We start from the raw sequence: 16010 nt of genomic DNA on the forward strand, positions 1-16010 counted from the left end.
GTAGTTACATTCAAACCATGTTGTCTACTCCAAGGTGTGTCTTGTGAGTCTGCTAGTGTGTGTGTGTGTAGATGCATGCGCAGGTTGCAGCTTTAGGTGTCGTAGTCATATTGTTATACTCATGCCTGCCTCCCACACGCTTGTAGCTCTGAACCTCTCACTCTCGCAGATGTGTGTGTGTGTGAGTGAGGGGGCAGGAAGAGAGTGATGAAGGGGGCGGAGAGAGAGCGAGCGAAAGAGATAGAGAGGGAGAGAGCATTCTAGGCGCCTAATACTAGTACTTAAAATCATTCCACATCCCATCACTTGATTCCACACCCCATTTCTAAACATTGCTTTCCTCTCCCTTAACAAAACTGAGAGAGAGATAGATAGAGAGAGAGAGAGAGCATCAGTGCTGCTCCAACTACACCTGTGCGACACTATCTTCTTGCATCCAGAGACCGTTGGATAGAACCCCCATCGAAAGAGGCGGATACCTTAGGATGGACTTTAATTTCTAACAACTGGAGAATAGATCGAATTCGGAGATATCCCAATGGTTATTTTATGCTGTTAGATACAGCTCACTTTACTTGGCGTGTTAGTTTCGACTCGTATTTTTTGTATGACGTTTACGTTTTGATGGTTAGATTGATTCGACCTTCCCGTGATTGCAAGAGTAAGCTGCCCGGTCGCTGACATAGAATTTCGTTTGATGCTAGTTCAGTATTTTCGGCCGACCTGGGAACTAAGAAAGCATCCGGCTGCGGAAAGATGACTTCAATTCTTTCCTTCTGCATAGGAAGGAGTAGGACTCTATATCCAACTCGCCGAAGCGCATCCGAACGCGCGCACTAGCATACTAATTGGCACACAGGACTGGCAGGGCATTACCTCACACACGCGCACGCACGCACGCACACACACAGACACACAGGCACACACAGCTGTGAATATCATGCGCTGATCTGTTTCGGCTACTGCAAAAAAAAAATGTTTCAAAAAATATTATTCATGTATTCCCATTATTTGTTAAGCTAACACTAATTTTCCGAATTTGAGCTCGTAGAAAATATATTTTCCCCACGTGGATAGCATCATTTTGGAAATATAGGTATACAACCCCTAAGAACCATTGCTCAATTACAACCAAAACATGAGAGAAATCCGCCTCAGTAGATCTTCTGTAGGTTACCGAGGAAACGGCCGCGGGATTGCAACTCTACGTGAGGATTGTGTGAGGGTTGGGGGCGAGGGCACCGGTGCAAAGGGACAGGGAGAGGCCGGGGAAGAGGAGCTCTCAGCGCGACTGCCCGCCGCGGAACAACCGCTGCCGGTGCTGGAGAGCTTGGCTGGGGGGAGATGGTGGAAGAATGAACCACACATCCGTGAGGAATTATAACAGTTGTTGACTTCGGAGACATCTTACTTCCGTTTCCTCATAGTTTTACACATATATGCTACTTTAAGAGACGTTTAAGAGAAAATACAAATTCAGTCAAGCATAGCATAGGATAGCATATAGCCTACAATTGGTGTTAATGTTCATGCAAGGGAAAAGAGTAGCCTGTCCTACAAAGTATTCCTTCTCTGTAAGCTTACATGTGGCATTTTCTGGTCTTGAAAGACATAGGCCTATTTATTAGCACTTTACTAAAGTATACTGCTTCAAATTTAGACACAGCACCTTGAGATGAGACAGCCTCCTGTGACTAAGAAAGGCTATTTATTTACCCTCTCCTAAATGCACTTGAAGATCTCATATTTCTTTCACCAAAATAGAATTGATTTTTTATCTTGAATGAAAAGTTGAATTGATCTTATCTAATTATTCCTATTTCAAGACGCCTAGATGGTAATCAATTATTTGTGAACTTGTATTACATTGAAAGAGTGGACAATTTTCACATGTCTGTGTTCAGATGTAGATAGCTATTTGGTTGTACATTTGTTTTTTTATTAGAAATTATTCTAACGTCCTTGCTTGCTGGTAGTATTTCAATTTGATTCATCTTGAAATCTTTGTTTGGGAATTGACCTCAAGCACTGCCGATGAGCAATATATCTTTATGGCCATCACATTGTCTCAAACTTGCATATGCTGAACTCAGCGGGTGATGCTGTCACCTGCTTGACAGCAACCCAGACAAATGCACTTATCAGGCAAATGCTATGACACACAATCAGAAGCACATCCAGTGTCAGCAGACACTCACATCAATGTATTTAGATATTTATAGACACTAATGCCAAGGCATGGTGGAGGAGCATTGAGATACAGCAAGCTTGGGCCAAAGGAATGTGACTTCAACAGCAACAACAATATCAAACAGACACTCAAACCTGTGGAATACAATGGCAACTCAAGACGAAGTTGGATATCACGTTTTTTTCTTATAAAGGCTTCTACTTTATCGTGGGCTGAATATACTCTGGATATCGGAAGATACTTTAGAGGTCTGGGATCAAAGCACAACACCTCTCATCTTTCTTAGGTAGGAACCAAAGATCTCATCTGATGTTTCATCTCCCATCGTGAAGAAAAAACAAAAGCAGTACACTGTAGGCTCTCAGATGTATCTTCATCAACGTTTCAACAACCATGCTGTCTTCATCAGGGTATTCTGTCAAACTTTGTAGATCTCCTGGTTATTGGACTTCATTTGACATGACCAAGATTTACCAGATTATATTCAGGTTCTGTGCAGTTGAATTAGACACCATTTTAAAATAAAATATACAATTTGTGAAAGTTCAAGGTGCTAGTTTACCCAAAGATGTTATTGGGACTAAAACTCATCACAACATCGGACAGCTTTGAAGTCTGAAAACATCTACCAAACATTTAGGGAGAAGTTCCACTTTGATTGTTTTAAGGCTACTATCTCCTGATAAACAGACAGTGGTTCATGTTAAGTCTGGCAATCAAATTGAAGTGTAGAGATATTTACTGTCATAAAAACGTATCTTTACTGACATGCATCAAATTACACTAAGCTGTTACTAAATGGAAAGCCAAAAGGCTACATGTTTATCTGTTAAATAATTCAAACTGTAATTTTCATCAGTAAAATATATTTATTATCCCCCAGTGCTGAGACTATAGAAATACAAAGTCTAGAATGTGTAAGGCTCCTTAGATCAAGGCAAAGTAACGGTATAGCTCTATCAGTATGGCTGCCGGTTTAACAAAACACAGAACAAGAATTGAATGGGAATATACACTCCCCAGCGACCTTATCAGGTGCACTTATTTAGTACTGTCAACCACTTCCACGTTTGACATGTTGTTCAGATGCCCTTCAGCATACCACTGTTGTAAAGTGTAGTTATATGAGTATCGGTGGCCTTTCTGTCAGCTGGAACGAGTCTGGCAATTCGCCCTCTGACCACTCATTAGCATTGAGGTTTTTTGTTTATTGCACCATTTTCTGTTAAGTCAAGAAACTGTATTAAGCGAAAATCACACAAAGCCAGCTGTTTCTGAAATTAAGGAGTCACGTAACTTTTCATGCTACGAATAGTAGAATGCACCAGATATAATTTTAAAATGTGTTTTCTTGTCTTATGTCAGGCATTGGCTGATACTCAATAACACGTGTCAGTTAAGCATTTTATGATTATTAGTTAGTCTTACCAGCTAAGTCAAATTATTAATCATGGCTGAAAACTGATCTCAAGAGGGCCCCCATTCATTCAACTTGTGATTTTCATTTAGATGTATTACATTGGAAAAGTCCAACATGTCCACCCCATAGCCAATTATGTTCAACTTCAGGAATTTTAGTGCAGAAAAACAAACATGGCAACATTTGTAGAAATGCAGAAAACATATTTTCAAACTGCAACATTGGTTTGCTGCTTATGGTAAAGTTTAGAATAGCATGAAATTGACATTTCTAAGTACCTTTTTCCCGTTGTCAAGAGGGTGACCACAAACATTTTTGGGGCTAGGACTGGCCCTGTTCTGAAGCTTACCTGTAGGGCACGACCTGTAATGAGTTTGATGTTGCCACACATATGACCTAAGTCATATATATATCAAAACCTTTGTAAGGGATTATATGGTATGTTGCACAGGAGAGACTATCCTGCATTTGGAGTTACAGTTCATAGACCAAAAGCAAAGAGGGCTGCAAACCGACATTCTCTCAAACAATGGAAAACATACAAAAGGCCCAGAGCATTTCACCACTATTTAGACACCCACTCCTTCTCCAGCCACCAACACTCTGGCTCTTGTGTTCTCTGTCTCTCTCTCTGTCTCTCGCTCACTTATTCACTCTACCTCCATCTCCCCTTCTCTCTCCTTTTTCCGTCTACCTTTCTTGCTTTTACTCTCCTGTCTTGCTCTGTCCTCCCACTCGCTCTCCCTTTCCATCTCCTCTCTCTCCCTTTCGCTCTGCTCTCTTTTGCACTCTTCTCCCCCTCCCTCTCACACTCTTTCCATCTCTCTCTCTATCTCTCTGTAGCTCACTCTTTCCACTCTCTGCTCTGTAACGTTCTTTTGCTCTATCAATTCCTCCCTCTCTTGCTCTCTCCGTTTCTCTCTCTAAGGGACTAAGCTGGAAGCTGTTTCCACCCACACATTTCATCTTCAGCTTTCGGCTTGATATCAGATTTACATTCAGAATGAAACGAGTGCACCATTTTGCACGCACACACACATGCCCATGTACGCCAACGTGCACACTTGTACGTGCATGCCAAGTGCAGAGTTTAGCCCACGGTATGCACACTCACATGCACTCTCACACTAATTGTACACTGTAGGCGGTGCATGCAAACATTATGCACAATCACCCGTGAACACACACATCACGTGTGCTATTGTATCCATGAACACATTCCCACTGCTAATATAAGAGGTTATGTGAGGTTCTGTGACGTTGTTACAGGAGACTGGAACCCTATTGCTTTCTTTTGGGTTTTTAGAAGTCGTTTTGCAACCATCTCTTTCTCCCTTCCACCACACTGTTCAAGTCAATTGAAAGCAATATATTTTGACTGCTTTGAATTTGTCTGATATCTCAGAGGGGACTATAGATTAGATTCTGACTCTTACGTGCAATTTATGTGATTAGGGCAAAACTTTGGTTAACGATGCACCATAGATCTGGCATTTGCGAAACACTTTAATAAGGGATTGAAAATCTAAAAATCAGAATAAAAGCGGTAAAACATTTACTGCTCTTGATCAGTTTGACTTATGAGTTGTGAATTTGGTTGTAATTCTCTGGGATATGGGTCTACCAAACCCACATGATATCTCAGACCCCACTTGCCCAATTTTATTAAACTTGGGTGAATTATCTGTTTTGCACAAGATGTCAGTGATTTACAAACACAAAGATTGGTGTAAAGAGGGATTGGTGTGAAGGGAGACTGGTGTAAAGGGGGACTGGTGTAAAGGGGGATTGGTGTGAAGGGGGACTGGTGTAAAGGGGGATTGGTGTAAAGGGGGACTGGAGTAAAGGGGGATTGGTGTAAAGGGGGACTGGTGTAAAGGGGGACTGGTGTAAAGGGGGGTGGGGTGAAGGGGGACTGGTGTAAAGGGGGACTGGTGTAAAGGGGGATTGGTGTGAAGGGGGACTGGTGTAAAGGGGGACTGGTGTAAAGGGGGATTGGTGTAAAGGGGGACTGGAGTAAAGGGGGATTGGTGTAAAGGGGGACTGGTGTAAAGGGGGATTGGTGTGAAGGGGGACTGGTGTAAAGGGGGACTGGTGTAAAGGGGGATTGGTGTGAAGGGGGACTGGTGTAAAGGGGGACTGGTGTAAAGGGGGACTGGAGTAAAGGGGGATTGGTGTGAAGGGGGACTGGTGTAAAGGGGGACTGGTGTAAAGGGGGATTGGAGTATTGTTTGTGGGGAATACTCCAGATATCATGAACAGGAACCGCATCACATCAGCAAGAGTGTAGATTTTTCTGCCCCCCCCCCCCCCCACACACACACATTTTCAGCATGTTCATTCCCTGTGTTGTTTTGTGTTGGACTGTGTAGGATGCAGTATATAGTCTTCTATGTATTTTTCCTGTTTGGTTTTGTTATGTGTCTGTAACTCAAATGTAAGGTACTTGGAAAATGTTGCCATGGAAACTAAATAAAGACCCCGAGTTTGGATCAAAAGGGAGTGAGTGAGAAATTTAAGTCAATGGACACATTGAATCCTTTTTATGGAATGCCTTTTTTAATTCATAACTATAAAGACTTACTGAATGTGGCGGATTATGGCTAAACACCATTAAGGAGTGTGCATAAGACATATATGGCAATAGGTAGTGCAAAACATCCCACCAATCACTCAGCTCTTTTTTCTGTCACCACCCATCTAGGATCAGATCACCCATCTTGTCATCATCAGGATCATTTAGATATGACCTGTTATCCAAAGAAGGTCTGACTCACCCTTTATAAGACATACATTATGCTGTTATGATTTCAGTAGCACAACTCCCTCCCTCATTCTATTTCAGAACGTCTGATAGCAGTTTTCAACCAAAAAATACTGCTGCTTTGACTATAAATTTGAATATTATTTTCCAGTACTATGTGACAAGCTAGCCCTGGTAATCGTGTGTACCACAAACCATGTTTAGTAGTGTTAGATCACCTATAGGATAGAACATTGTAGCATACATTATAGATTTGACTGCTTAACTCAAATGCTGAAATGGAGCTACAGTTGCTGTGTTATTTCAAATGTTTTCAGTTTTGAAAATAATTGCTAATATTATTCATCTTTCTAGTGATTGTTGCATGCAAGTATACTACTTGGATGTAACAATTAAGTGAAGCGTAAGGAGGACGTTAGAATGGGCATTGGAATGTACCCATATAGTATATTACTACCAAGTAAGCACTATACTGTCTTCCAGCCTTTTTTATATATTTGCATATCGCTAAGGAATTGGAACAAAGACTGTAAAGCTTTGAAATATCCTCTTTTGCAGGTCAAAGCCACAATGACTCAAAATCGTTAAAACTTTGATAGTGTTTCTTTGTAGATAAAGTATTTAACTCTTTATGCTTTGATGGGGAAGAAATACAAACTCAGCAATTGTTAAATTAGCCATAAGCAGAACATAAGCGCATGCTATATATAATACATGTAATGTTGACTATAATAGTGTAGGAAATTGGATCCTTACTCCTCATCTTGTCATAAGGTGTCTGAGGTATGTTTATGTGAATCACTGTAGCATTTTTAACAGTTAAAAGACATTTCTTAATAGAAATACCAAAAAGGAGTTATTTTCATGGGATGGCTGTAACCTGTAAACATGCTGCATAGTTCAAAAAATATGTGGATCTTACCTTTCTGACTTGTATTTTTCACTTTAGAGGACAAAATTGTTATACGTTGCTGAGCTGTACTATTCACTTTAGAGGATGAAAGCTCATACCCAAAGTAACAATATAAAAAAATTACTGAAAGCTAGAAATATCATAATTATTTATCTTATTCTACACCAATTTTGAAATGAACAATCAAACTACAAAATATTTGCTATGATTTCATGTTTTGTGTAATGAAATTAAGTATGGTCATACCGAGTGACAGCACATATTGTCATAGACCCCATTTCATGTGACCAAAACGTTTCTGCTAATCACTCCATTAGCAATGGACACCATTCAGAAGTTTGCAGTTATAGCTTGTGTTTTAAGAAACCACTAGAAAGTTGTCATTTTTCAATTTTACAAAAGGATTTAGTATTTTTTTGTTTTGAACTCTAAATCTACCGATCTACCTTATCACGCCGAGGTGCAACCACCATAGCTGCAATCACTAGGCTCTTCTTGATTTGTCAGGCAACCACATGGGGCTCTGTCACTCAGAGCCAGAGCAGATAAATTCTTCTGATAGGCCATGAAATCTGAGCTGGCACTCCCTATGCAAATTATTCACAGAGTTCACACTCTGTAGCCCAGCTCCACCCAGAGGGCATGAGGTGAATTGGTGAATTGGGAGACTGAGGTGAATCTGGGAGTGGCAGGAGGTTGTCAGAACTGCTGCAAGGTCACCCTGTCTGGGTATTTCTAATTTCTTCAGTTTTTTGTAATCATTAACTTTTTTTAATTTACAAACACATATGTCAGTCGGTTCTTTGTCAAATAAGTGGTGTGTTGTCTAGTAAGCATGACGCTCAAGGATTTATCCTGCTGTTACAGAAGCTCTGTAACCTTTCTTGTTAATAGGTTGACAATGTCAGGGTTGTCTCCACTCTGTGATTTAACAGCTTTGAGTGAAGGCCAATGGTGGTGAGTAGCAGACACTGAATGGCCTTGCTGACACGGTTTCCTGTTTTAGTAAACTCACCCTCTTACTGCAAGCCTCTGTGCACTTTAAAATCAAATAAAAGGCCTTGTCAGCCAATCATATCAGAACACAAAACTCCAACGGCTGGTTGTCGGTAACCCATGACAACCAGCCGTTATAGTCAAAAACACAGTACCCTGGCAAAGCCTACTTATCTGTGCCATATACAGCATGTAGCCTATGCTTTTTTTGTTGAGTAAAGAAATGGAATCATGAGAATAATATTTGGTCCACATAATTTAATAGAAAAGAGCAAAAACAATTACTTGGTAGATCTCCAAACAAATCTAATTTTCACCCAACGAAATCCTCCACTGGAGGCTGTAATAGCACCCATGTTCTCTGAGAGGCTTATGAATCTAAATTGGCACCAAGGAAGAACTCTTCACCCAGAAGATGGGAGCACATCCAGATGCTGACTGTGCAGCTGGTCAGAATGTCCAGGTATCTAAAGCCACAGAGAGTGACCACAACTTAGTTGCAAATGTTGTTATTTGAATGCTAATTTCCTACGTCTGACACACTTGGTCATGCCCTATGTGTTTCCAAATGAGACCATCCTTACCTAATGAAATCACACAACTATAATGAAGGCCCACGGCCCGAATGTTGTGTACATGGGGGCTATAGAACATATTGTTTTTCTGGTCAGGTAGCATGGTCAAGATGAACTCTGGCCTCAGCGTGTCTTAACTACCTCAAAACAAGTGCTACCCATATTTCCATTGTGGAGTACGAGACAGATTAGCAGTTGGACACCATTTGGATTTCATAACCCTCTGTGATTCCTTGACTTGGTTATCATCACAATGAGGCTCTTTTTCTAAGGCACTCGCTCAGCTCAGCATGTGGGCAGAGCAAAATGGCATGACAGCAGAGTCCCAGTGAAAAGATTGCCATTTTGAGAAGTAGAAGGTATAGAGAAACCAGATAAAAAGAAGGAAAGCAGATAAATGAAAGGAGGATGAAGGAGGATGGATGAGACAAAATACATTGCTAAGTGAAGGGAAATAGGGGATCATGTGAAAAGAAGAGAGGGAGAGTGAGTAGAGGAAAGAGAACGACGAGAGGCTTGAGAGAGAAGAGGCATAAATGCACTATTTGAATTATGTAAAATAGCTGCGTGGGAGAGAGGAGGAGTGTGTGTTCGCCTGAGTAATTGTGTGTCTGTGTGATAGCAGAACCAGGAAGAGTGATTGTGAGAGAGAGGGATGGAGTGAGAGAGAGAGAATATAAGTGGGATAGAGAGAATAAGAGACAGAAAAAATATTTATAGTCTCAAATATGAGGTTATCATTGATCTATCTCAAGAGAGGGATCAGAGACAGGGTTCGGGAGGAAAAGGAAGACATGCTGAAATGAACTGGTCTTAGATGCTTTCACGCTTTCATTCCTACTCCCTTATTTCTGTGATGCGGCATACAGCAGTTAACCTCTTTTGCCCTTTAACAGCTCTTGATTCCATTCATCTGGAACTACTATAAGTCGGCAGCTCAGGGTGGGCTTTGTGTTGTCTATTGTCCGGCCACTGATCTCTGCCTTCCATCCATCATGGATAGTGTTGAATATTCCCTTACTGCTGGATTCTCTGTATTTACTATAGGGACCGACTCACTGATGGAAAATAATAAATTATTTGTTTAACTTTTTACCCCCCCCCCCACTCATTCCCTCACCTCACCCTCCTCAGTAGCTCTACGTCTCCATCCATCATTTTCCTGGGATGAGCGCCATCAGGGTTACTGGATTATCATCACATTGCTACACTAACCCTTAACCTTTATCTCTTCTCTATTCCAGAATTATTGCCAATCTAGGTAAATATGAACCAAAAAGTCTGTGAAAAAATGTAATTGTTGTTTATCAGCTTGATCTTACACAAAGATCTAACCTTTAATGGCGGGAAAATCGCATGTTCCTGTTGGTGGCTCCCCTACATTTAGTACTTTGAGTACCTTCCTTTTGTTGTGTTAAGAGCTTTGAGTCGTCTCCAAATATTTGAAGTGGTGGGAGAACACATCGAAAGGGAATTGAGACCATTCCTCGATACAGAAAATCTCCAGATCCTTCAGAGTACTTTGTCCTCACTAGTGGACTCTACTCTTTGGCTCACCCAACAGGGATTTAGGTCAGGGGACTGTGATGGCCATTACAAAAGCTTGAGTCTATGGTCAGTGAAGCATTTTTGTGTGGACTTGAAGGTATGCTTTACAACGTTGTCCTGCTGGAAGAAACAATGACCCTGTTTTAGCTTCCTGGCAGAAGTCTATGACGAAACTTACGGTGCCAGTTGAAAGTATTCATACTCTGTCACTTCCTCTACATGTTGTTGTGTTATGGACTTAATTGATAATTGATAGAAAAAAATCCTCATACCTTATGTAGTCCATATTGGAAATTTGGAATTAAAACAGCCTCACAACATTACAGATCCATTTTAACGGATGACTTAGGAAGTTTAGCCTGCATGTCCAGTGATGTAATAGTAAAAATCATGGGTAAACTATAAACTCCTCCATACAATCATTGATATAAAACAAAACATATTACATTTTAATCATATGATTGCTTTTCATATAGGTCCATTATTATACCTAGTGACATTTTCTTTAAATTACACAAAATCAGGTCATTCATCCCAAAATAGTTATTTCATACTGGACACCAATTATACTGGACACCAATTACCACAAAAAAGCAGTTGGAAAATGTTCATAGGTATTGCAAATAGGCTTTGGAAATTGCTAAATTGCACCAATGTGGATTTACAGTGAGTAAACACCCAGCTATCCACGTGATGTAAAACAAAACGTGATTCATCAGACCAGGCAGTAGCTTGTCTTTTGGATCAAACCACACGGGCCAGCCTTTGCTCCACACATGCATCAATGAGCCTTGACTGCCCATGACCCTGTCGCCCGTTCACCACTTTTCCTTCTTTGGACCACTTTTGATAGGTACTGACCACTGCAGACCTGGAACACCCCACAAGGGCTGCAGTTTTGGAGATGCTGTGACCCTGTCGTCTAGCCATCACAATTTGGCCCAAAAGTCGCTCAGATCCTTACACTTGCCCAATATTCCTGCTTCTAACACATTACCTTTGAGGACAGAATGTTCACTTGCTGCCGAATATATCCCACCCACTGACAGGTGTCATGATAACGAGATTATCAGTGTTATTCACTTCACCTGTCAGTGGTCATAATGTTATGGCTGATCGGTGTATCAGTGTTATTCACTTCACCTGTCAGTGGTCATAATGTTATGGCTGATCGGTGTATCAGTGTTATTCACTTCACCTGTCAGTGGTCATAATGTTATGGCTGATCGGTGTATCAGTGTTATTCACTTCACTTGTCAGTGGTCATAATGTTATGGCTGATCGGTGTATATCTACAACTGTGGTTTCACACAAACAGCCCAGACCATCCACAGACTAGTTTATTTCCTGCTGTATCTTGGTTACAGTTGGGAGAATTTATATTGGCCTGGCTTTATTTTTTAGGATTATATATTCACCGGTTTACCAGTTGAAAGATTACTGTTGCCAGTGGGTAACACAATATCTAGCTACCTAAACAGATATTACATTGAGCTAATTAACTGGCTGGCTAGCTACTGCAGGTAGCTAGCTAGCCACCTGACTGAAAACTCATTTTATTTACATCGAACTATTCTTTCTAGCGTTTTATCACATTTTTCAAGAGTCTGGGTTTTTTGTTTTGGGTGGTTGTTTTCTACAAAAGACACAAGTGTTAATGGATGTTTAAAACAATTCTTTATTTCTGTCATCTCTGTTTGCGGGAGTCTTGAATTAACCAGTTGCCAGCAGTGAACTGGGCCAGAGATTTCTATTAACCTCTCTGCCTGGGCTGAGGTAGTCTGATTAACGTTAGTCTGGGGCTTGCATTGATTGGGTCGAGTTCACAAATACAACGTCATGAAACGAAATGTATGTGCCTTTAACCTCCCCTACATGTCTCATGTCAAAGCGACATCACACTCTCACTCTGGACTTGGACTTTTCCCCCGATAGCTAGGCTAGCTAGCGAACTATTGCTGAAGTTAGTTATCCTGTCTAGCTGGTAACCCCCTGTCGGGAACTGGTTAAAACGATTCTGTTCATTACAATGCGTTAGTGACATACAATGCCTCTGGATTCATGATGTTAAGTGTGAATGACCGGAGCATCATTAAGGTACATATTGTGGCCTACTTCTTTTCATTCAGGACTTACACAGTCCATACATACACAGAATTACATGGTACTAGGATATATTAATGATGGTTAATGTCAGTTATACAATGGAGAGTCAGTGTTCTTTATTCCCACTTCCTGCTGCACTATTGTCAGTGCAATATGTGACAGAAGTAATATTAGTGTAGCTAATGTCAAGGTGACACAAACAATTACTTCTATCTAAACCGATTCTCCAGGCTCCAAACTCTACCGTGATGCTATTTTGACATGAGCGGTATTCCTTCTAGCCATGACTGCACACCGTCTCAGCCTCACTACATCCTTATGTGTCACTTCATATTTTTACCCCAGCGAAAGATGATATCATGAAGGACCACTGGACAGTTCCCAAAGACTCAGATTAACTTAAAAATGTAAAATCTTAACAACATTTTAAGATTTTCAAGTGGTGGCAATAAATGCTTTTGAATACAAATATTATTTCTTGATGACAATGTATTCTTTCCTTAAAAATGTTTCACCCAATTAGGTTAAATTCATGAATTTTTTTTTAAGATGAAGCTGATAAACAACAATGGCATTTTGTCACAATGCTTTTTTTTGTTTATATTTACCTAGGGGGCCTTTTTTTGCTTGTTGGTTTCTCATACTTTCCCTCTCTCCCTTTCTGTTTGTTTGTGCTGTCTGTATCTTCTCTCTGTCACTCCTGTGTCTCCCCTCATCACGTCACGCCCTTTGTTGCTCACACTTACTGCCTCTCGGTCTCCGTTAGGTTGGCTGATCTCCCCCTGTCTTACTTGTCTTCCTCCTTCTCTTAGAGAACGCTCGCACTCGGCGGAAGAGCATAGCCAACGTGAAGCAGCCCAGCATGGAGACCCCTCCCACTGCCCCCCCTCAGCCCTTCCGACAGTCCGTGAGTACCCCTCCCTCCTCCCGCCCTCGCTCGCTTCCCCCATCCCTTTCTCTCTCCCTCCCTTCCCACCCCCCTCTGCACACCTGTCGCAGGGCCAGCGGCACCCCCCCGATCCCATTCTCCATCCCCCTCGCACTCTCCCCCTATCTCTCCCCCCCCCGCCCCAAAGGCCACATGCACCTTAAGCAACGGTACAAGAAAGGGATGGGTACTCCCCCTCTCCCTCGCTCGCTGCCCCTGCCCCCTTCCCTCTCTCTTAATCTCCCCCACCCACACCCTTCTTCAAACTGGCCAGGGGACTGGAGGGTGGCTGCTTCCAGCCCAGTGGCAGGACGTTATATTGCACCTCTGCCCCCCATCGAGGTACGTGACTCAGACGCATGTGTTAAAGAACACCCCCAAATCAAATCCTTTCGCCAAATGGAGGTTTGTGTTCCCCGTGCCAAACGTGATCTACAACAGTGATTTTGTTCTTCTGACAGTTGGAGACTGAAACGTGTCAGACAAAATTACTCATCTTGTCCTTCCAGTTGATAATCGGGATGGTCAGCTGATGAGCCACGTCTTTAGTCACTTTCTTGAAACAGTGACATACAGTGACACAGAGCTCACAAAAGTAAAGATTTGGAGGAAACTGACATCACTAATGTTTTTGTGTCTTCCAGATGTTCCAATGTTTTAGAATTGCTAACGGTTATGTGCTTGTTATAAACTAGGTGGTTGAAACCTAAATTCGGATTGGCTAAAGCATTTGTATGACACACCAAATTTATGACAAAGCATTCTAATTCTGTTCTAATTATTTAAGAATGTAATTAATACCAAAACAACTGTGGTTATGCCATACAGTGTAATGGATCATGATGAACTGATATCAACACCTATGTTCAACAGTATGATGATCCATTCCCAGATTCTTGTCTTTTCATATAGTTTCAAAATTTTCCCCCTGAATTTTTCTTCCTTATTTCAATTTTGTAATATCCTATTTCATGGCAGCAACTCAGGAGCGTTGAATATTGTGGCATGTTCTCCTCCTAGGCATCTGCAGCAAGCCATAAAGCCTTTTTCCTATATTGTGGACACACACACTTGACTGACAACCTCAGTTAGCTTTTATGCATTCGTATGTTCGTATTTTAACATACTTTGAAACCTTTTTTTCTGTCCTGCACCTGAAGTTGGATGTCCATATTTTTGGTATTTTCCTAAACATAAATGTACATTACATTGCCAATTTATGTTTCAGTTACATGTGTGTTTATGGCACCACAACACCCACTATTGGTTACCAGATGATACTACACCATTCCAGTACGTTAGTACTGTGGATGCAAAATTGGTCTCCCCCTTTTCCTTATTTATACCCACCTTATTTCCTTTCTTTTCCTCTCTTTGTTCATCCCTGTTCGAACCCTTCCCAATGTTGACCTCCTGCTGCCTTTCTCCGTGGCTGCCCTGTCCAGAGTTTCCTCAGTAGAAGGTTGAAGGGCTCCATCAAGAGGGCTAAGAGTCAGCCCAAACTGGACCGCACCAGCAGCTTCCGACACATGATCCTCCCCCGATTCCGCAGTGCCGACCAGGACCGGTATGAATATGTTGGTGTGTTTCTGGGGGTGTGTGGGTTTCTTTGTGTGTCTTATTGTATGGGTGTGGGTATGAGTGTACTAAGTACATGTTTTCTTACTTTTTCAGGACAAAAAAATCTAATTGTTCTCACATCCGTTTAAAATGTAAAACATGGTGAAGTCCAGAATTACGAGTTAGGGTTTGGTGTTATGATGACGGATAAGGTTAGGTTAAAGAGTTGAGGTTAGGGTTACGTTCAGTCATAAAAGTTAGGTTATTGAGGTTAATGTTACGGTAAGGGTTAAGCTTAGGGTTAGAGGTTTGCAAAAAATAGTAGGTTTAATAAAAAATAACGTTAGTCCTGAAAAACTTGAAAACGTTGTTTGTGTCTGTATGGCTGTGTGTATTTTCTCTATGTGGGACTCTCAAGTATGCTTTCCTGTGTATATTTTGGTTACCTTTCAAGGGCAATCTGCCGTGTGCTGTGCTTTTACTGTCACTCCTAGCTTTTATGAAGCTAGTAAGCCTTCACAGTAAGTGTTTGTTTCACAGTTGGCCCTTTCGGCGTTGCACCTTTTACGTACTTAATTTTTAATGGCTGTTGAAAACATAGAGAATACCAATGGAAGAGTTCATAGAAATCCTTGACCTCTCCATGGCAACCAGCAGGCACCCGTATGGCCAGAACAGATACCTTAGAAGGTCCTGTGGGAGAAGCATTGTTAATTATATCTGTACAGTACAGTACTATAGTTAATCATGAATTAAATCTGTACCGTTCAATACTATACTTGCTAAAGTACTTATTGTGGCTAATGTCATAAATGAGAGAGAATGGTATTTTTGTCTGCATGCATTATTATACAAATCTTTTCACATGATAATTGCAGTAATATTCTTTTATATAATAAATAAATAAACAGGACATGACATTGTTGCTTTACACATGTTTGACCTGTGTTGAAGAGGTCATTTTTATATTGAAATGGGCTTAAGTGTGGTGGAGGAGAACCAAATTACT

General features: G+C 41.2%; 1 protein-coding gene across 14 annotated transcripts in view; it reads left to right on the forward strand.

Annotated features, from left to right (window-relative positions):
• The window catches only part of syngap1b (synaptic Ras GTPase activating protein 1b), a 165695-nt gene that overhangs the window by 107200 nt on the left and 42485 nt on the right, over nucleotides 1–16010 (forward strand). For 12 of the 14 annotated variants that reach the window (XM_020041421.3, XM_020041424.3, XM_020041414.3 and 9 more), the window contains exons 5-6: nucleotides 13326–13420; nucleotides 14887–15008. In XM_020041421.3, coding sequence (XP_019896980.1) covers nucleotides 13326–13420; nucleotides 14887–15008 — 217 coding nt within the window. Of the gene's footprint in view, nucleotides 1–324; nucleotides 2478–13325; nucleotides 13421–14886; nucleotides 15023–16010 lie in introns of those variants that run through there. The other 2 variants (XM_020041422.2, XM_020041426.2) reach the window with 2 other exon arrangements.

The sequence above is a fragment of the Esox lucius genome, chromosome 20, assembly GCF_011004845.1.
Source record: "Esox lucius isolate fEsoLuc1 chromosome 20, fEsoLuc1.pri, whole genome shotgun sequence".
Taxonomy (NCBI): Eukaryota; Metazoa; Chordata; class Actinopteri; order Esociformes; family Esocidae; genus Esox; species Esox lucius.